Source organism: Cervus canadensis, chromosome 30, assembly GCF_019320065.1.
Source record: "Cervus canadensis isolate Bull #8, Minnesota chromosome 30, ASM1932006v1, whole genome shotgun sequence".
Classification (NCBI taxonomy): Eukaryota; Metazoa; Chordata; class Mammalia; order Artiodactyla; family Cervidae; genus Cervus; species Cervus canadensis.
Window position 1 is genome coordinate 15,914,884 of NC_057415.1, and position 22,835 is coordinate 15,937,718.

At 45.7% G+C, this 22,835-nt stretch overlaps 1 protein-coding gene across 1 annotated transcript in view; it reads left to right on the forward strand.

Moving 5' to 3' along the window:
• The window catches only part of ERCC6L2 (ERCC excision repair 6 like 2), a 182,592-nt gene extending 165,677 nt beyond the window's left edge, over positions 1-16,915 (forward strand). The window contains exon 20 of the mRNA XM_043453164.1: positions 16,360-16,915. Coding sequence (XP_043309099.1) covers positions 16,360-16,434 — 75 coding nt within the window. The 3' untranslated portion in view covers positions 16,435-16,915. The remainder of the gene's footprint in view (positions 1-16,359) is intronic.
• Positions 16,916-22,835: the final 5,920 nt, after the last annotated feature.

Genomic DNA, 22,835 nt, shown 5'->3' on the forward strand with positions numbered 1-22,835 from the left:
ATCCTGAAAGAGATGGGAATACCAGACCACCTGACCTGCCTCTTGAGAAATCTGTATGCAGGTCAGGAAGCAACAGTTAGAACTTGACATGGAACAACAGACTGGTTCCAAATAGGAAAAGGAGTATGTCAAGATTGTATATTGTCACCCTGCTTATTTAACTTCTATGCAGAGTACATCATGAGAAACGCTGGGCTGGATGAAGCACAGGCTGGAATCAAGACTGCTGGGAGAAATATCAATAACCTCAGATATGCAGATGATACCATCCTTATGGCAGAAAGTGAAGAGGAACTAAAGAGCCTCTTGATGAAAGTGAAAGAGGAGAGCAAAAAAGTTGGCTTAAAGCTCAACACTCAGGAAACTAAGATCATGGCATTCAGTCCCATCACTTCATGGCAAATAGATGGGGAAACAGTGGCTGACTTTATTTTTGGGGGCTCCAAAATCACCGCAGATGGTGACTGCAGCCATGAAATTAAAAGACGCTTAACTCCTGGAGAAGGAAATGGCAACCCACTCCAATACTCTTGCCTGGAAAATCCCATGGACAGAGGAGCCTGGTAGGCTACAGTCCATGGGGTCGCAAAGAGTCGGACACGACTGAGCGACTTGACTTTACTCCTTTGAAGGAAAGTTATGACCAAACTAGACAGCATATTAAAAAGCAGAGATATTACTTTGTCAGCAAAGGTCCATCTGGTCATGGCTATGGTTTTTCCAGTAGTCCTGTATGGATGTGAGAGTTGGACTATAAAGAAAGCTGAGCACCAAAGAACTGATGCTTTTGAACTGTGGTATTGGAGAAGACTCTTGAGAGTCCCTTGGACTGCAAGGAGATCCAACCAGTCCATCATAAAGGAGATTAGTCCTGAGTGTTCATTGGAAGGACTGATGTTGAAGCTGAAACTCCAGTACTTAGGCCACCTCATGAGAAGAGCTGGCTCATTTGAAAAGACCCTGATGTTGGGAAAGACTGAAGGCAGGAGGAGAAGGGGATGACAGAGGATAAGATGGTTAGATGGCATCACCGACTCAATGGACATGAGTTTGGGTAAACTCCAGGAGTTGGTGATGGACAGGGAGGCCTGGTGTGCTGCAGTTCATGGGGTCACAAAGAGTCAGACATGACTGAGCAACTGAACTGAACTGAACTGGTATCTTTCAAACTTTGGATTTTTCTTTAGTTTTTGTAAAGTGAGACATGCCTCTGGACTGAAAGATGGACTTCAAAAGAGGCCTCATTAAGCTAATCTGTATATATTTTCCTCTTTCCTAAAACTATTAAGAAAGTATTGATAAAAACAACAGAAAAAATCTTAAGTTTTCAAAACATAAATGTCAACGTGTAGTCATGGGAACTTCTGATCTTACATGATCAGAGTCCACCCACATTGCTCACCTGCCAGTGCCCTCACTGTGCCTCCCACACTCAGCTGTCTCACCATACCAGCCCGCACTCACCGCCTTCCAGACCCAGCGCCAGTGCCCTAAATGGTCTCCCTTTAGCACTGCCTAGCAAAGCCCCAGGGTTTTCCCAGCTCAGTTCCTATCTGCCCCAAGCATCCTGTTCACCAATATCAGTGGAGCCCCCAGTGCCCTGCCCAGCAACCTAATATCTTCCCCTCCTCAATCAGTTTTCCCCAGTCTCCCCAGATACTTCATCCAACCTGCATCTCAGACTTCTTAACTCCCCAGTTTCCCTGGTTAGTAGATACTTCATCCTCCTGCTTCACATATTGGGAAATGCCACCAGTGAATGAGCTCTGATTGTCATACTTGGGAGGCTCCAGAGGTCATATCACCAGGCAAGTCATACCCAGAGGCAGCAATTCACTGACCAGGCAGGAAAAGGCAAAACTGACCAGTTAGTGGGACCTTTGCAGAGGTGCCATTTACTGCCTGAAAAGTCCCAGAGCTGCCACATTGCCCTGAAAGGCATAACAACTCCTGTAGTCCTAAAAGACCCTACAGGGCACAGCCTGTGTGTGGGAAATGTTTTTGGGGGAGAGCAGGCAGGTCTTGGGAAGCTTCAAGTGTCCCTTTGGAAGGCGTGTGAGTAAGGGAAGAAGACCCACCAAGGAACCCAGGCACAAATGAAGGGTGCTTTCTTGACTGGTGGAAAAGGTAGGCTTCCTAAGTGCAAAACAGGGAAGAAGCATGTGTTGGGCTGAAGTGCTATCAGCAGATCACCCCCCACATTCTGGGATCAGGTTGGTGGCCAGGACTGAAAGAACTGGAAGGCCAAAACATCATTTCCCTTGGCCTTTAAAACCTCAAGTGAGCAGGAACGGTGGGACTAGGACAGAAGTTGGAGCCTTGGATTGCCAAACATAAAAATGCTTCTGACGACTAACTAACCTCAAAAATATGTAAGAAGGCTGGGTGGAGGACAAGGGAGAGACAGAGTTGAGTGTCAATGATTGGAAGTCCTGAATGTCAGAGAGCCGGCTGCATCACGCAGGGACTTCCCTCTCTGGGCAGGGGTGGGTGCTGATGGGCTTTCCCCCCTCACCTGTTACTCGGTGGATGGTGTCGGCACCAGCAGCAGAGCTGCCGGACCTGCGGGGCAGGACCGCTATCGCGCTCTGCTAGGCCTCCCGCCCCCCACCTCCGCTCCGCTTCCCTCTGCACGCCTTTTCCCCCCGGAGCGCCATCGGGGAATCCACCTCGCTCCTGGTTCCACCTTCCTTTCTCTCCCTCGTGGCAGGCATATATTAGACACTGCATGGAGAAATCGCTCCACGTAAAGCAAAGCTCATTTGAATTTTCCTCAGCGAGTTTCCAAGCCACCCGCCGCTGCTGAGGGTCGTTACTAGAAGCCTCTGCTGCGGTGCCACACAACCCGAGCAAGGGTCCACCACCCCCAAGAAGGGGGAGTCATCCACCACATTAGGTTTATCTTCTCCCTTTAGGGAAAAAAAAAAAAGCGAATTAAATTATGCTTTGGCTGTATTGATGGAAAACATGAAAAGCAAACTCCGGAGCCTCGTGACTCGAGGGCACTTGATCTCCCGTTAGCTGCAAACCTCGAGAAAGTCCGCGAGCCCCTCTGAGCAGCAAGCATTGGGTTGCCGATCTCCACCGGGCCCTGGGATCTCGTCCACAGTGAAAAGTGAGGGAAGGAAGGTAGAGGGGGTGACCTTTGGGGTAGTGGTGGGGGTATCCTAATTCCCCTCGAGATTCCGGGCGCCGCGAGCGCGTGATAATCCCCAACACTGGTCTGGGGAACCCGCAGGAGCTTGCGATCCAGCCGGGGACAGACGGAGGTGTGGGTCCCCTCGGTGCGCACAGCCCGCGATCGCCCCGCAAGCAGACACTGCCCGCGCCTGCGGGCTCAGAACTCGGCGGGTAGTGAAAGGTTAGACACCCACCCATCCGTGGGCCGCGCGGAGACTGGGGGAGTCGAGCCGAGAGGGGGACCCCTTCCGGCCGCCCGCTCGCGTCCCGCCCTGGCCGCGGAGGGCGCGAGGCCGCCGGGTGTGAACGGCGAAGGTTTCTGCGGTCTGGCCGGCGGCCGGCTGGAAAACCAGCCTCAATTTGATCCCCAGCTCCTCTGAGGTCACGGGAAGCAGGAGGACTGGGGCCCCGGGTAGGTGGGCGGAATGCGAGCTCTGACTGAGGACCGCGAGGTACGGGGGGCGCTAGGAAGGAAGCCAGCCGGCCAGATGGAACGCCTCTTGGCGGGTCCCGAGCTCGGCTCCTGCGAGCGCCCCTGGGCGGCTCGGCGGGGCACACCCGACGGCGGCGGAGCCGACGGTCCGGGGAGGAAATCGGACTTAGCACCTCCTCGCACAGAACCTAGATCCCGGCCAGCTGCGCCGGGAAGCGGGCCCCCCACGTGCAAAACTGCTCCACTTCCTACCCTAACTCCACCGCGGCACTCACAGCCGCCTCTGCGCCTGCAGCTTCTGTCTCCAGTCCCAGACCGCACGTGTCGCAGCCCTCCTACCCCCGCCCAAGATCTTCCCTGCTGCTGCCCTCCCTCCCTTCCATCTTTCTCCCGCCACCCAAGCCGGGCCCTTGGCCAAGGGCCCTTTCCCAGCCTAGAGTCCTAGAGAAATTTTCTCCGAAATAATGTCTCACTGCCAAGGGTCCGAGGTCCCGCCCTTCCAGCTCCCATCTGGATGCCTGCAGCCTTCTCTTTGGATTTCTAGTCTTGCTTCTCCTCCCTCCCTAATCCATTTTCCACACTGCTTCTAAGAGCGTGTTGAAACCCAACGGGATCCCGGTGGTGGTAAACCTCGTATTTCCTCTGTTAAGAAAAGTGGGTGCTTGCGCTGAGGAATGGAAGTTCTGAGGGCTTCGGTTCTCATTCATAGAGCGCTTACTATGTCATTCGTAAAACATTTCAAGTGCATATTCTCATTTGACTGTCCAAGAACCCTTCTGAGTAGGAATTATTGTGTTATTATCTATTATTATTATTATCATCATCTATTATTATGAAGGAAGAAACTGCAGCCAGAGGATCACACAGCTTGTGGGTAGCAGAGGCACTTGGAGCCAGGCAGTCCTGCACCGCCCCCACCCCCCAGCCCACGCTGCCCCCAGTCTTTTTATGCACCACTGCAGAAAGCCCTGACCCTCCTAACAGGGGTGGGGTGACCCACAGCCCCAGCCGTGTCCTAGAGGCTGGTGTCCTAGAGGCAGTACTAAGTGGCTAGGGCAGGCGGGTGTTAGTGGCTTAGGGTCTGAGTTTCTGGAAGAAGCTCAGTTTTTCAGAAGAGTCTCCACTTTTGACTCCTCTTCCTGACACTCACCTACCATCCTTAGGCTGCTCCTCTTACCTGGCAGCATGCTGGAGACAACACAGGTGTCTAATCCAATCCCCAAAGCAGACCTGCCATTCTCCTCACTCTCCACAAACACAGGCTCGAGAAGCCTCCATCTCCAACACACACCGCTCCACCTCACAATCCGCTTCACACCTCCATCTTCCACCCTCCACCCCCTCTCATCCCAGCCCAGGCAAGCATCAGCCTCTGGCCAGTTCCTTTGCCCAGTGAATGAGACCAGCTCTGGGAAGTGAAACCGAAAGTGGCTCAGAACTCTTTGTGTGTAGAACTCTTTGCAACCCCATGGATTGTAGCCCCGCCAGGCTTCTCTCTCCGTGGAATTCTCCAGGCAAGAATACTAGAGTGGGTAGCCCTGTCCTTCTCCAGGGGAGCTTCACAACCTAGAGATCAAACCCAGGTCTCCTGCATTGCAGGTGGATTCTTGACCATCTGAGCCACCGGGGAAGTCTTTGTCCTGGGAGAGGGTGGGAATTCTATCATTAATCAGTGGCTGGGAAGACAAGTGTCAGCACTGCTTCCCTTTCCAAGAGCCACACTGGCACCACAAGTGTCCCTAGCCTCCACTTCTTATCTAGGAATTAAGGTGATTCCTCCCCACCGGACCTTCTATAACCTAGATAAGATGGACAGACATTTGGAGATAGTAAACAGGGGCCATCTGGTTAGCATTTGCTCATGTGAATCCCCAATTTTAATTTCTGTGAACTTGCCTGTTATGTAATACTTTTGCTTTGTTTTTGGAAGTATATGTATTCCAGTTTCTGTAATACATGTCCTACTAGTGGCTTTATTGCTTTTTTATATAATTTTAAATTTTTTTATGTATAGATTCATACTATGAAATTAAAAGGGTAAAAAAGAGCAATTTCCCTCATCACCCAGGGGCAAGCTCTGCCATCTTCACTGTTACCTGCACTGTTACCACTATTGTGGGTCTCTTTTGGAAATAGTCCACACATTTATAAACATGCCTCATTTCTTTTGGATGCTTCTGTGTTTGCACCTAAAACATATAATAATTGATGCTTTGAAAAAAAATCAGCAGAGTTTCAGAATGAAGGGCTGAGATTCTCAACATGCCCATGGTTCAAACTATTAATCAAACGGCAAATGGCCAGAATGAGGAGGCATCTGCCTCAGATAGAGACTGAAAGATTTCCCCCAATAACCTCTGGTTGCAGAACAAAAAATGCAGGAGAATGTGAAATGTGCAAGATTAGACTTAATCGTGATGGGAGGAGTTGCTGGGTGCTAGAATCTATCACTGCAGTGACCACATGTTCGAACAACCTGGTTGTTGATCAGATGAAGGAGTAACCAGGCAACATAACCAAACAAGAGAGGCCTTCTCTTTCTCAAGATAAATTTAAAATTTTTTCTGGGGAGGGGTGTTTTAGTATCAGTTTTATCTGCCAGAGGCTATCTGAGTCTCAGGTGTCCTGAACACTAATTGCTTCCCAGAAATGAACTGAGGCAACCACCTATAAAGTCACTACTAACTATTGCTGCAGTGACCAGTCTGATTCAGCTCCTCTAGTCCAGTGACTTCATAAAGAGAGGCTACGCAGCATACCGCATGCCATCCCAAAGATTTGCATTCGCTGGTCAAAGTCCCTGTCTCGTTACTTTTTCCTCCATCCTTTGGTGGAGGCAATGGTGATCAGGACGAGGAGAAGGTGTAACCAGAGTGGATGAAGGGAAGTCAGGGACTCAGATTGTTTAAAATCTGCCTGATCAGTCCCAGTGTCGTTAGACAAGTACGCATTTTTCTTTCCTGGATGGGACAGGGTGACATGACGTCACGCAGCAGAGCTCCCTTAACTTGAAAGCTGTGCTCCTGGATGTCCTCTACCTCTCTATCAATCTCTTCTTGGTCCCCTTGCTGGGCTCCCACTTCTCAGCTGCCCTTGTGTTTCTCAGGATGCTGCCTTCAGGGTAGGGTTAGTCTCACACCACACAATCCCCATTCATTTTTAGGCTTCTAATTAATCTATGTGGAGGTGATTGTAAGTCTTCAGCACAATTCCGACTTCTCTTCTGAGTTTCAGACTCACATCCAATTGCTTTGGTGTAAGCACACTGCCTTGGGCGATCTATGGGCACCTCACACACATATCCAAAATGAAATTCTTTAACGCTCTACTCGTTCTTCTCCTAAGTCAATGATTTTACTGTCAATCCTTGACCTTATTACCCAAATCTCAGCACCATCTTTTTCATTGGATGCATCCCTTTCTCTCATTCACTGTTTATTCAGTAATCAAGTCTTCCAAATTTTACCCCTTAAATATTTCTTGTATTCCTTTTTAAGGTTTGTTTTTAATTTAAATTTTGATAGATACTATCTTCCAATGGTTCTAATACCAAAAATATGAAAGAGCACACACTGAACAGTGTTAATTCTCATCACTTCCTTCTCCTGGTAATTCATTTCTGCTTTCTCAGGCGCCATATGGATTCATTTATTTACATCCTTCTAGAAAAGTGTTTCTCAATCTTTTTTTTTTTTCATCACCACTCTCCTAAGGAGTCTTTGGAGACATTTTGTCTGATTATTGGCTAAACTGTGGAAAATTCTGAAAGAGATGGGAATACCAGACCACCTGACCAACCTCTTGAGAAACCTGTATGCAGGTCAGGAAGCAACAGTTAGAACTGGACATGGAACAGACTGGTTCCAAATAGGAAAAGGAGTACATCAAGGCTATATATTGTCACCTTGCTTATTTAACTTATATGCAGAGTACATCATGAGAAATGCTGGGCTGGATGAAGCACAAGCTGGAATCAAGATTGCCGGGAGAAATATCAATAACCTCAGATATGCAGATGACACCAACCTTATGGCAGAAAGTGAAGAAGCACTAAAGAGCCTCTTGATGAAAGTGAAAAAGGAGAGTGAAAAAGTTGGCTTAAAGCTCAACATTCAGAAGACAAAGACCATGGCATCCGGTCTCATCACTTCATGGCAAATAGATGGGGAAACAGTTGAAACAGTGGCTGACTTTATTTTGGGGGGCTCCAAAATCACTCCAGATGGTGGTTGCAGCCATGAAATTAAAAGACGCTGGCTCCTTGGAAGGAAAGTTATGACCAACCTAGATAGCATATTTAAAAGCAGAGACATTACTTTATCAACAAAGGTCTGTCTAGTCAAAGGCTCTGGTTTTTCCAGTGGTCATGTATGGATGTGAGAGTTGGACTATCAAGAAAGCTGAGTGCTGAAGAATTGATGCTTTTGAACTGTGGTGTTGGAGAAGACTCTTGAGAGTCCCTTGGACTGCAAGGAGATCCAACCAGTCCATCCTTAAGGAAATCAGTCCTGGGTGTTCATTGGAAGGACTGATGTTGAAGCTGAAACTCCAGTATTTTGGCCACCTGATGCGGAGAGCTGACTCATTGGAAAAGACCCTGATTCTGGGAGGGATTGAGAGCAAGAGGAGAATGGGATGACAGAGGATGAGATGGTTGGATGGCATCACCGACTCAACAGACATGGGTTTGGGTGGACTCCAGGAGTTGGTGCTGGACAGGCAGGCCTGGCGTGCTGCGATTCATGGGGTCACAAAGAGTCGGACATGACTGACTGAACTGCACTGAACTTTTAATTTGCATACTCAACTATATTGTGTGTCTCTTTTTGTATTGTGTATCTCCTTTTATGTATAGAAATATGTTCTATACATAAAATTTAAGATTCCTCCCACACCAAACCAATTTTTACCCCTTTGGGGGTGATATCACCCCAATGAGAATGCATATTTCAGAGGTATTTTATGCAAATAGAAGTAAATACAAATGCATTTTTATTTCCCTCTCCTTTTACACAGGTGGTACCATACTATATACATACTAACCTTTGCTTTTTTTACTTAAAATATCTCATGGTAATTTTTTTTATAATATTATATTAAGTATATCCTCATTGTGTTTAATGGGTGCATAGTATTTAGTTTTATAAATTTAAATTAATGCACTTAAGATAATTTAAATAGCCATCATCAAAAAAATTACAAAACATAAATTCCGGAGAGAAAAGGGAACCCTGGTGCATTATTGGTGGGAATGTGAATTGATGCAACCACTGTGAAGAACAGTATGAAGATTCCTAAAAGCTAGGAATAAAACTACCATGTAACACAGCAATCCCACTACTAGGTACATACCCTGAGAAAATAATTCAAAAAGACACATGCACCCCAGTGTTCATTGCAGCTATATTTACAATAGCCAGGACATGAAAGCAACTGAGATATCCATTGACAGATGAATAGATAAAGAAGTTGTGGTACATATACACAATGGAATATTACCCAGCCATAAAAAGGAACAAATTTGAGTCAGTGGAACTGAGGTGAATGAACCTAGAACCTGTTATACAGAGAACGCCGATTTTCAGGGCAAGAACAGAGATCCAGATGTAGAGAATGGACTTGTGGACACAGCGAGGGAAGGAGAGGATGGGACGAATTGTGACAGTAGCATTGAAATGTATACGTGACCAGGTGTAAAATAAATAGCTAGTGGGAAGCTTCTGTGTAACACAGGGAGCTCAGCCCAGTGCTCTATGATGAGCTACAGGGCTGGGATGGGGGAGTGGGAGGTTGCAGGGAGGTGTAACAGGAAGGGGAAATATGTATACTTACGGCTGATTCACATTGCCGTACAGCAGAAACCAACACAACATTGTAAAACAAAGTTGTTCCTGTTGAGTCGCTAAGTCATCACCGACTCTTTGCGATCCTGTGGACTATAACCAGTCAGCACACCCCACCCCCACATCCATAGGATTTCCTAGGCAAGAATATTAGAGTGGGTTACCACTTCCTTCTCCAGGGATCTTCCCAACCCAGGGATCAAACTCATTTCTTCCTGGATTGGTGGATTGGAAGGTGGATTCTTTGCCATTGAGCCACCTGGCAAACCTGTAAAGCAATTATCCTCTAATTAAATATAAATTCAATTCAGTGTAATTCACTGCATCCAACAGAGAGGAAGGTGACACTGTAGTAGGTTTTCTAAGGTAATTAGGAAACTGGATTATTTAGGGCATTAGAAGATATATGGAATATGTTAATAATGATTCTAAGATCTCAGCCATTGAAAGCTTTTAGTCAGGCCATCACATAATCAGATTTGCAATTGTAAAAGATCACATTGGCTTCTGGGTGAAAATAGATTCAAGGAGAAAAGAATGGAGCCCACGTGCAATGGTGTTGACATCCAGTTCTGTCCATGTGACTTCTGCTGCTTAGTCGCTTTAGTCATGTCCGACTCTGTGTGACCCTGTGTGACCCTATGGACTATATCCCACCAGCCTCCTCTGCCCATGGGATTACTCCAGGCGAGAGTACTGCAATGGGTTGCCCTGCCCTCCTCCAGGGTATCTCCCAACCCAGGGATGGAACCCAGGTCTCCTGTATTGCAGGCAGATTCTATACCTCTGAGCCACCAGGGAAGCCCGCATATAACTTCTAGCTCCACCAAATACATATCCCTTGGCCATCCCTGAGGCCCAGGAGTCCCTACCATATATCAGGGGTACACTCCAGGAAAGAGACCTGCCTGAGCCTTGAAAATAGTGGAGTATTCTTATCATTTCAGTTTTTCTCTCTTCTTGGGGAAAAGTTGAACTTGTTTTGTTTTGTTTCCTTTCTACTTCCCTTGTTTTGCTTCCCTAAACATTTTAGCATACATACTCTACAGATTAAATCTGTGGGTAATCAATATTTTTACCCTCCTTCTAAACAATTCAGGGACTTTAGAACATTTTAACTTTGAGTCTACCTCCCCAAATTATGTACTTTTTAAATTAGGTTTTATCTCTTAAAAAAAAAAAAACCCATAGAACATTACTGTTGTTTTGATTTGATACAGATAATTCTGCTTACATTTATGCCCATATTTTTATTTCCTTTGTTCATCAATCCTTATTGCTTCTTTGTCCCTCGGGGACCTTTTTCTCTCTATCTGAAGTGCATCTGAGAATTTCCTTTAGTTAACATCTGTTGGAGAAAAAACTCTAAGTTTATATTTTTCTGAAAAGTGCTGATTTCAGCACTTTATTAGTTCTTTCATATCCTAAAAGGGCTTTTGAATAGCCTTTGTATCATCTGGTAAAGATGGTAAAGAAACTGAGAAGTTGAAGGCTTTTCAATAAATGGAACAGAGGAGGCAATGCTAATCAACCAGCTTTTCTTTAGATGATCCTTTCTGCAAAGACATAAAAAAATATCTAGCTTTGAAAAAAATGTGCCTACAAAAGAGAAAATGATTCATGGACTACAGGATATTCACCAGAAGTTTCTATCCTCATCTAAGCCTCCTCAAATTTTATACACTCTAGTTCTGTTTTATGATTTTCTACTCACTCTTAATTCACCCTTGTGTGGCTTCCAGCCTCATATTCTATCTAAATATCCTTCACTGAAGTCACCGATGACCTCTGTGTCAATTCAGGTCCTTCTATTAATAGAAGCAGACTCTAAGAGTTAGCGGTGCAGAAGCTTCATTAGGGGTGACCCCTGTGAAAGATAAAGCAGTGAGGAGACTGTGATGTGGATCTGACTCCTGTGAAGAAAAGAGGGCAGGAAAGGGAGAGGGTAGTAAAGACACTGGGCTTCGGGCAGTCTGGAGCAGCCCCTATGGAGCTGTAGCATGAAGTTTAACTACATTGGCCAGAAATGTGAGCCCTAGCATGACCAGTCTGCTCATTCACTGGCTGAGGGCTGCCCTGAAGAAACGTGGCCTTGCTCCAACACACCAGATCCTGAGCACACAGAGCTAGGGGCTGTCAGAAACTTTACTCCTTGTGGAGTTCCCTGGTTAAGTGATCCAGTGGTTAAGACACTGCACTTTCAATGCAGGGAGCGCAAGTTTGATCCCTAGTCAGGGAACTAAGATACTACATGTGATGCAGCCAAAAAAAGAAAAAAGACAAAGAAACTGCACTCCTTGGGCCAGGTCCTCTCTGGCAGGGAGATCTGAGTGGGTATACTGCCACATGGCCATGGCCACTGTTCCAACAAACCCAGCGTCATCCTCCAGCCTTGGTCTCACCTGACTTCTCTGAACATTGAGACTGTTGACTGGTCCCTTCTCCTAAGACATAATCTTGTCTTGGCTTCTGTATCTCAATATTTTCCTGGTTTCCCTCAGATGTTGCTGGATGTTCTTTCTGACAGTTTTTTGCAGGTTCATCTTCATCCACGTGGCCTTTATGCATGAGTATTGTCCAAGTCTTACCCTTAGGTCTTCTGCTCCACATTCTCCTAGGTGATCCCATCCACACCCATGGCTTAAATCACAAAGGCAATCTAGAACCAAGTCTTAAATTGGCATCTATCAGAGAGTCGATGGACAGCCTGAGTCAGTGTTGCACATCTGAATCCTCCTCTGTCCCTCTGACCTTCAGTTTTCTAAGAGCACATTGGGCTAATAACTCCCACCCTCAGAGCTGACTGGGGTAATGTACTTGAAGATACTTCGCAGACTGCAAAACTCACATAATGTTGTTAGTATAACACTTGCCAGGTTGTTATTCCTGAAGTATAACACTGATCATCTATTTCCAAAGTTCCCTATTTTCTGGGGGAAAAAAAAAAATCCAAATCCCTGTCTTTGCATTAAAAATTCAGCCCAAGGTGTATTTTCCACTACCCCCTTTCATTCACACTCTGCTCTTTCCCAAAGCTGTCTTTCTTGGAACACTCGGGTCCCTTACAATAGAAGTTGATGCTCTATGAAAAAAAGTCAAGTTTGGAAAATGCTGTCCTCCTGCAAAGTTAAAATATATTTTTTTATATTAAAGGTCCTGAGAAATATAACCTTTTTTTTTTTTTTTACCAGTTTTCCAACTACCTTAGCCACCAATTTTGTTTTGTTTTATTTTTCAATGTCACTTATAAAATTCCTGTGAGCCACTAGTGTTTACACAACAGATAAGCAACTCTGCTCTATGCAGGTGGGGTGACTTAACTTACTGTTCCACCTTAAAAGGTCATCCACAAGTTGTGGGCACCAAGATCCTCTAGTAGGGGAAGCCTTGACTCACATCCTTTTCAAAGCCTGGCTGTTCCCTCTCTTCCTTTTATAGTATTCTGTGAGCTCCTTAGAATGGTTCCAATAAATCTGCCTTCTGAACCATTTTGTCCACAGTAAATTCTGTTGGTAACAGTTCTATTGACTGATACACCAGTGGGCAAAAAGTCAGTGGAGGGGCCAGAGACCCAAACTGGAAGTTACCCAAATGCTCCTTACATTTGAATGAATAAGTAAATTGTGGTGTATCCACACACAATGGGATACCTTACAGTGATGAGAATGGACTATTTTTCACAAGGGCAAAAATATGTGTGAATTTCACAAATATACTTAGAAAAAGTGAAGCACCATATTAATCCATTTATATGAAGGTAAAAACAGGCAAAACTAACCTATGCTATTAGAGGTTAAGATGGTGGTCACCATAGGAAATGAACAGGGTACAAGAGGGCTGGCTTCCTGGGTGTGTTCAGTTTGTGAATATTCATGAGTCAGACCTTATGTTAGCTGCAATCCTCTGTGTGTATGTTATACTCCAATAAATTGTTTTAGAGGGCTGGTGTCAGAAAAGATCATTTCCCACTGACAATCCCATTAACAAAACCACCCAGAGGAAATATGCTGATTACAGGACCAATAGAAATGGAATGATAGCTCCACCTGTCTTAGCTCACTCTGTGTGTGTTTGGTCATCACATTTGTCTAAGCATCTACCATACCCACAACTTTTACATTTCTATGCATGTCAAAGAGTCATTCTGCATTAATCATGTTTTTTATTTCCTATATTTTATGATACTTTGACATCTAGGGACTTTGGGGACCCAGTGAGGGACTGTCCCTCCCAAGGTTAGCTAATATCTCCAGTCAGCAAACAACTTGCCTGCGTGTCTTTCATATGCAAACACATCCAGAGACTATACTCCAAACCACCTCCTCTGTCTAGTTTTTACACTCTTAGAGGCAATATCCTCTGCCTTAATAACCAACTACTAGACAATGAGGGACCACCCCTAGAGCCCTAAACCAGTTAATATTGAACCTGTTCAGCTGTTCACTCAGATTCATCCATCCCTTCCCACAGAAGTCACAGTAAAGCCTTTTGCCCCGTGCTTTACTCTCCTTCTGCCTCCTGGTGGACCCTTGTGCTTCCCCACAGGGCCTTGCATGGTATGCTGTGCCTTTGGTTTCCAGGGATCTGTGAGTATAGACTTCTTCAATGGCAATCATTTCTGCATAGCCTTACCAACCTGATAAAAACAAATCCTGTGTACTTTTGAAAACACCTTCATTCATTCCACAATTTTTTTAAGCACCTACTATATTTCAGGAGCAGTTTTACATGCCAAGGATAGAGCAGAGATCATTCAAACAAGGTCCGTTCTCTCACAGAGCTCATGTCTAATAGGACAGAGATAATAAACAAGCAAAGAAATAAATATTTCCAGATACAGTTAAGGTGGTATGAATGAAATAGGCCAGGATGAGTCATTTTATGTTGTTTGGGGTTTTTTTGTTTGTTTTTTAGTAAGATTGGTCAGAAAAGTTCTCCTTAAGGAGGTAACATTTGACCCAGGCAAATGGGTCAAACATTTGGCCTCAATAGTTGCTTGTACACCAAGGGTACCCTTGGAGGTCGACGTTGGGTGCCTAAAGGTGTCTGAAATAACCAGAATGATATATCTCTGGCCAATACTCATCCAGAACAAACGTTCTCCCTTTCTCAACAAGCAAAGGAGGGCTTGACTCCAAGAGAAAATTATTTCCCCGCATCAGCGAAGTCCACAGCCTGCTCCAATCAAGTTGCCTTCCAAATGCTGTAAAGTGGAGGCGCCCGAGCACCAGGACCCAGGGGATGGATTGGTTACACGCCAGATCCCCCGAGGCAGCAACCAGCCTGCATATGTGTTTACATAACTGTTTGCAAGTAAAAAGTAAGTGTGTGGAGCCCCGAGCCCTTGGCTCCCCGTTACTGAGGACCCACTGCTTGGTTCAGCTCAGCAGCAACAGAAGACTTCCCTGGTCACTGCAGACCTAACTGCCTCCCTGCCTGCCCCCTGCCCCAGACCCACCCCAGGAAGGGCACGCCAGCCATCCTCCATCCACATTAAAAGCACACAACATTCCCACCTTTTCTTTTTTAAAGATTCAACTTACTTCGGACAATCAAAGTAGGTTTCAATCAAATAAGGGCAGAAAAACTAAATCTCAGGTGCTCTACTCATGAGCGGCACAGTACAGCAGATCATCGACGAGGTGCAGGTCTGTCTGGAGGCCTGCGGCTGAGGGTGTACATGTCTGAGGGCGGAGGGGGCTGGCAGCGCCCACATTCCCCTTCCTCAGAGCTCCCGGGCTGGGTCTGGGCCCTTCTGCACTTGGGATCCTTCCACACATGCCCTGGGCCCCAAGACCAGCGCTCCATACACCTGCCTCCATCAAAGAAGGGCTAGGCTCTGGGAGCAGGGCATGGCTCCCCCGGGAGCCTCCAGGGAAGAGCAGATCCATTTCACCTGGGGCCACGGGAGCTGGGCCAAGCGAGGCCTGCTATGTGGGAGCTACACATGGCATCTTACTCAGGCTCTTTTTCCACAGCCTCTCTCCTCAGGGGTCTGCGCCAGCAACAGCTCCTCACAGAGCATTCCCTAGGAACCTGGTGGTGCTCTGGCTCTGTCACTGCAACTGGCTTGTTTATCTTTGCCTCAGATTCCGAGTTTGTCTCTCGTCATATATCTCCCTGGAGGGTTTGTTTGGGTATTTATACAAACACAGCCCTTCAGCTTTGATAGCTGTCCTGTGGGAGCCTTTTTATCTGTCAGTAATATCATGCTTCAGAGCTATGAAACTCTAAAGGACCCTCTTATACCTTGCAGCAATTTAAAACCAGCAGAGATCTCATGGAAGCCCAGGGCTAGCAGAGCCCAAGAGAGCTTCTGTGTGGCCAAGCAATAATGCTGGCCATCTCTAAAATGTCATTGTCCTTCACAAACTCTGCCAGGCACTTGATGGCCTGTGAAAATCCATTCCCTTGTATGTAGGTCAAGTCTCAAAGTCTCAAGGCTCCCAGCTGGCTTAAAAATCAACAAAGCATCTTCTACTTATCAGGCATCCTGTATTTCTCTATTTAAGCAGAAAGCCTGCTGAGGCATGGGCCCTCCTGTTTAATCTAAGAACCAGGCCTCAAGGGTCACAAGTTGGCTATTTAGCAACCTGCATGCATAGGTGCCTTTTGGATAAATCAAAGCTTCCATGGAAAGTGCCTAAATCCTATAAAAGTAATTTATTTGCTTACCCATCAAATTATAATATTCATTTTGTTTGTGTAAACCTGCCAGAAACCAGTCATTAATATGAACCACAAAAAACCGTTTCAAGCAGGATTGCATCCCAGACAGAGTTTCCAGTTTGAATCTGACATATTATACCTGAGAGGATTGCAGGAAATCATAAATAATTCCTAATTTCTACACTGGGTCTACATATAATAATGATTTTTTTTTTTTTAATTCCCCACCCACAGGAGGAGGCTGGGAACCAGGCAGCTGGGAAGGAAGTCTGGCCGGGACAGCGCTGCCCCTTCTTGGAGTCATCTTGAAATAAAAGAGATGCCTGCAGTGGTCATTTGGGCAGATCACACCAATGTATTTGGAGGTTTGGGCACATGACATGAATCCAGGTGCCCCAAGCAGGATGTGGGCCGTCACTGGCAGGAAGTAGGGTTCCCCCCTGCTGACCCCTTAGGATGGGGCCGGGAGGTCAAGGCCACTGCAGGACCACAGGCAAGAAGCAGCCTTGGAAGGGCCTGCAGTCCATAGAGCCCAACTGCTGCGTTAGGGCGGCCAGCGCTGCCTGGCCGCTCCCCGCTCACTGAGAAGCACATCGGAAACCTGGCCTGAAGTCTCTCTTTCTTGTCCCAAGTTGAAAGGAGAGACGGCAACCTTCGGGGCCTGAGAGGCCCAGGGGACTCTGCACTGCCTGCCTTCTCCATGTGGTGTGGAGTCGCAATAGGGCAAGTCCTGGCTTGGGGTCCCCTAGATGGTCACACCCTCGGGGCCCCTTTGTCTGACGCCATCCCACCAGCTGTGAAGAAACTCTGATTTGCTAAAGTATCTGGAGGAGGAAACAGAAACACATAGCAAGTGGCGGCGGACCCTCCAGGCATCACTTGGGGACTGCGAAGGAACAGCTTCCCTCCTCTCGCACATAAGAGTGCATGACCTCTTACTTTCCAGCTTCTCATATTTGTGTCCATGCCAAGGAAGCTCATTTTCCCATGGTTCATCATACTCCTAGTGGTTTCCTAGACTTTCAGAGAAGGCTTTCGGGAAAAGGTGGTCTTTTACAGACAAGCAGTTAGGTGGGTGGGACACAGGGGCAAAGGCATCACGAGCAAAAGGGTAGCCAGTGCCCCACCAGGAGATTCAGGGGCCCGGGGGATGCCCTGAGGTCCATCCACAAGCAAGGAGCCATGAGGCTGGGCAGGGGCACAGACTGGAGCTCAGAGGAGTGTCAGCTGAGGAGCTGGGAAGCTTTTCTCAAAGCAAGCAAAAAGCAACTAAGAACTTTCCCCCACAACAGACATGAAGTTAGACTTGCCCTTTAGAAAGCTCACTGTGGCCACAGGGTGAGAAATGGATTGGAGAGGGGTGAGACAGTGCAGGCAGGCAAACCAGTAGGATTGGCCAGAGGCCTGACCCCAGGCAGAGCTTATGAAAGCATATGTAGTGTGCAGTTAAGGACCCATTTTGTTTCCAGTACTTCTTGGGCAGATACTTTTGTAAAACATGTTATCAGGAAAAAATGAAAATTTAAAGAACATGCAAAATATAAGCCCTAACTTTTTATCAAAGTTGTTTTAAAATTGGGACGAGATGCCATTGTTGTTGTTCAGTCACCAAGGCATGTGCGACTCTTTGCGACCCCATGGTCTGCAGCATGCCAGGCTTCACTGTCCCTCACCATCTCCCAGAGGTTGCCCAAATTCATGTCCATTGCATTCAGTGATACCACCTAACCAACTCATCCTCTGTCACCTTCTTCTCCTTCTGCCTTCAATCTTTCCTAACATCAGGATCTTTTCCAATGAGTCGGTTCTTCGCATCAAGTGGCCAAAGTACTGGAGCTCCAACTTCAGCATCAGTCCTTCCAATGAATATTTAGAGTTGATTTCCTTTAAGATTGACTAGTTTAATTTCTTTGCAGTCCAAGGGACTCTCAAGAGTCTTCTCCAACACCACAGTTCAAAAGCATCAATTCTTCGGTGCTCAGTCTTCTTTATGGTCCCACAACCATACGTGACTACTGGAAAGACCACAGCCTTGACTATATGGACTTTCATCGGCAAAGTGATGACTCTGCTTTTTAACACACTGTCTAGGTTTGTCATAGCTTTCCTTCCAAGAAGTAACCGTCTTCTAATCTCATGACTGCAGTCACAATCCACAGTGATTTTAGAGCCCAAGAAGAGAAAATCTGTCACCGCTTCCACATTTTCCCTTTCTTTTTGCCACTAAGTGATGGGGCCAGATGCCATGATCTTAGTTTTTTGAATGCTGAGTTTTAAGCTGGCTTTTTCACTCTCGTCCTTCACTCTCATCAAGAGGTTCTTTAGTTCCTCTTTGCTTTCTACCATTACACTGGTATCATCTGCATATCTGAGGTTGTTGATGTTTCTCCTGGCAATCTTGATTCCAGCTTGTAACTCATCCAGCCCAGCATTTCTCATGATGTGCTTTGCATATAAGTTCAATAAACAGGGTGACAATAAACAACCTTGTCATACTCCTTTATCAATCCTAAATCAGTCAGTTGTTCCACACAGAGTTCTAACTGTTGCTTCTTGACTGACAAACAGGTTTCTCAGGATACAGGTAAGATGGTCTGGTATTCCCATCTCTTTAAGAGTTTTCCACAATTTGTTATGATCCACACAGTCAAAGGCTTTAGCATAGTCAATGAAACAGAGGTAGATGTTTTTCTGGAATTCCCTTGCTTTCTCTGTGATTCAGTGAATGTTGGCAATTTGCTCTCTGGTTCCTCTGCCTTTTCTAAATGCAGCTTGGATATTGGGAAATTTTCGATTCATGTAATGCTGAAGCCTAGCCTGAAGGATTTTGAGCATAACCTTACTAGCATGGGAGATGAGTGCAATTGCCCAGTGGTTTGAACATTCTTTAGTCCTACCCTTCTTGAGGTTTAGAGTGAGGATTGACCTTTCCCAGTCCTGTGGCCACTGCTGAGTCTTCCAGATTTGCTGACATATTGAGTGTAGTACTTTGATAGCAACATCTTTGAGAATTTTAAATAGCTCTTCTGGAGTTCCATCACCTCCACTAGCTTTATTGATAGCAGTGCTTCCTAAGGCCCAATTGACTTCACACTCCAGAATGTCTGGCTCTGGGTGACTGACCACACCATCGTAGTTACCCAGTTCATTAAAATCTTTTTGTACACTTCTTCTGTACATTCTCTTCTTGATCTCTTCTGCTTCTATTAGGTCTTTACCATTTCTGTCCTTTATTTTGCCCATCTTTGGATATTTGACACCCACAGATACTGTGCCCATCCTTTGATATTTCCAATTTTCTTGGAGGTCTCTAGTCTTTCCCTTCTGTTGTTTTTCCTCTATTTCTTTGCATTGGTCATTGAAGAAGGCCTTCTTGTCTCCCCTTACTATTCTCTGAAACTCTGTGTTTAGTTGGGTGTACCTTTCCCTTTCCCCTTGCTTTTTGCTTCTCTTCTTCAGCTATTTGTAAAGCCTCCTCACACAACCATTTTGCCTTCTTGCTTTTCTTTTTCTTTGGGATGGTTTTGTTTGCTGCCTCCTGTACAATATTATGGACCTCTGTCCATAGTTCTTCAGGCACTCTGTTTACTAGATCTAATCCCTTGAATCTATTTGTCACTTACATTGTATATTCATAGGGCATTTGATTTAAGTCATACCTGACTGGCCTCATGGTTTTCCCTGCTTTCTGTAGTTTAAGCGTGAATTTTGCTATGAGAAGCTGATGATCTGAACCACAGTCAGCTTCAGATCTTGTTTTTGCTGACTGTCTACGGCTTCTCCATCTTTGGCTACAAAGAATGTAATCAATCTGATTTCAGTATTGACCATTTGGTGATGTCCATGTGTAAAGTCACCTCTTGTGTTGTTGAAAAGGGTGTTTGCTATGACCAGTGTGTTCTTTTGGCAGAATTCTTTTAGCCTTTGCCCTGCTTTATTTTGTACTCTGAAGCCAAACTTGCCTCTTACTCTAGGGATCTCTTGACTTCCTACTTTTGCATTCCAATCCCCTAAGATGAATAGGATATCTTCTTTTGGTGTCAGTTCTAGGAGGTCTTCTAGGTCTAATTTTTTATCAAAATATTTTTTTTTTTCAAAATAGTTTTTAAAATTGGGATCAAATGTACATAATATAAAATTTACCATCCTAACCATTTTTTATCATGTTCAGTTCAGTAGTGTTAAGTACAATCACACTGCTATGTAACCAATCTCCAGAACTTTTCCATCTTGCAAAACTGAAACTAACCATTAAACAACTACCTATTTTCTCTTGTCCCAGTCCCTGGCAACCACCCTTCTACTTTCTGTCTCTGAATTCGACCTCTCTAGTAATCTAATTCAAGTGGGATGATACTGTATCTGTCTTTTTGTGTGTGGTCTGGCTTATTTCACCCACCATAATGCCCTCAGGAAGGCAGAATTTCCTTCCTTTTTCAGGCTGAATAATATTCCACATTTTGTTTATCCTCTCATCCTGCAATGGGCACTTGTGTTTCATCCATCTTTTAACTAATGAATAATGATGCTATGAATGCATATGGGCTAAGTTGCCTCAGTTGTGTCCGAATTTTTGCAACCCCCCCATGGACTACATAGTCTGCCAGACTCCTCTGTCCATGGTATTCTCCAAGAATACTGGAGTAGGTTGCCATGCCCTGCTCTAGGGTAATTTACTTGACTCAGGGATCGAACCTGCATCTTTTATGTTTCATGCATTAGCAGGCAGGTTCTTTACCAAGACTGCTACTGGGGAAGCCCATGCCATGAATATGGATATGCGAATATCTGTTTAATTCCCTGCTTTCAGTTCTTTGGAGTTAATACCCAGAAGTAGAATTGCCAATCATATGGTAATTTTTAAAAAATTTTTTAAGAACTGCAATACTCTTCCACGGTGCTGGCATCATTTACATTCCCACCAGTAGTGCACAGTGTTCTGGTGTCTCCACATCCTAGCCAGCATTTGTTATCTTCTGGTCTTCTGGTCACACATCCTTATGAGTGTGCAGAGAAGCCCTTTTTTTTCTCTTTAGATTCAATCTATATAAAATTACCCATCAGACCTCGTAACAGTTTAGAATGCTTCAGGGTTATACAGTTTAAAAGAGTTTAAACTCTTACTCTCAACTTCTGAATTTATCCCATTGCAAACCAATGACAGTTATTTCCCAAACTGGCCCCAGTCTGTGGGCTAGAACTTGAGTAGCTCTGCCTGAGCCTTGTCTGCCCCTGGGGGTGAAGAGCAGCGATGGTCAGAGCCAACCTTTACTGAGCTCTTACTCTCTGGCACTACATGTATCGTCATGAAGCCAGCACAAGTGAATATTGTTATTATGCCCAGTTTACTGATGAGGAAGCAGCGGCTCATGCCAGTAGGAAAGGAGCTGGCCACGATAGCTGTGAAGGGAAGCTGGGCTATCCTCGTGGCTCAGATGGTAAAGAATCCACCTGCAATGTGGGAGACCTGGGTTCATTCCCTGGGTTGGGCAGATCCCCTGGAGGAGGGCACAGCAACCCACTCCAGTATTCTTGCCTGGAGACTCCCCGTGGACAGAGGTGCCTGTCAGGCTACAGTCCATGGGGTTGCAAAGAGTCAGACATGACTGAGAGACTAAGCACATTTTTGTTATTATTGTTGTTTTATTTCCCAAGATTACTTAATTTATTGGTCATATGTGTGTAAGATGGAAGGCTCCTAGGTCCTGGTTTGAGTAGCTAGGGATACCAAGTTTGGGAGGAAATGTGATCAGTCTAGATTTGACTGTGTCAAGGTTAAGTTTTGAATGTGACATGCAGGGGGAGCAGGGCCATGGGCAATAGCTGTGAGCTGCTTAACAAGGACAGGGCTGGAAGTGCAGCTGCAGAGAGCCACAGCAAGTAATGTGAGTTGGTGAGATTCCTCAGAAAGACCAAGAACACGCTAGGAAGAAGTAGGGGGGCCAGAAGCGGCTGAAGAGACAAACAGGAATGAAGAGAGAGTGTCGAAGGGAAGGAGGTATTGACAGAGAGTCCAGGGCTACAAGGAGCCACACAAGACCAGATAATCTGTGGAGTCAGCAGTGTGGTGGCCCCAAGAGTATCACGGAAGCCAGGGAGGGGAGGCTAGGCTGCCAGGGATTGAGAGCTGGGTGGTGGTGGTAGGGTAGAAGAAGAGTCCAAGAGTGCAGACCACTCTTTCTAGAAGCACAGCTTTGAAGTGGAGGAGACACAAGACCACCTGTGAAAGATAGCTGTGGGTATCTTGTGTGGCCAAGGATGGATTGTTATTTTTGTCTTGCCTTAAAGTAAAAAGCTAGAACAAACATGAGTTTGCTCTTAGTTTGGGGGTCATAGTGGGACATGGGAACCCACCAGAAAGGTGAAAGATTAAAAGGAATCTGTGCTGATTGCTAGAGGAATAGGGGATTGAATCAGAGAAAATCAAGCTTGAATAAAGGCGAGAAGCCCCCTTTGCCCTAAGAAAAGAGGGAGAGTAGTTTATGACACTAAGTCATTTGGAGAGAGGGGAGGAAGTGCTGCCATCAGTGAAGCTGAAGGCAGATGCCTGCTGACCGTGTGTGGTGTGTGCATCCAGAGGAGGCACAGAGGAGGGAGGTGAGCTCTGGCTGTGCCACCAAGAAACAGCAGTGAGAGTCACCTAGGACCACAGAGAAGATGCAGCAGAAGCAGGAAGAAAACATCTGCATGAACCCTATCACCTGTTGATG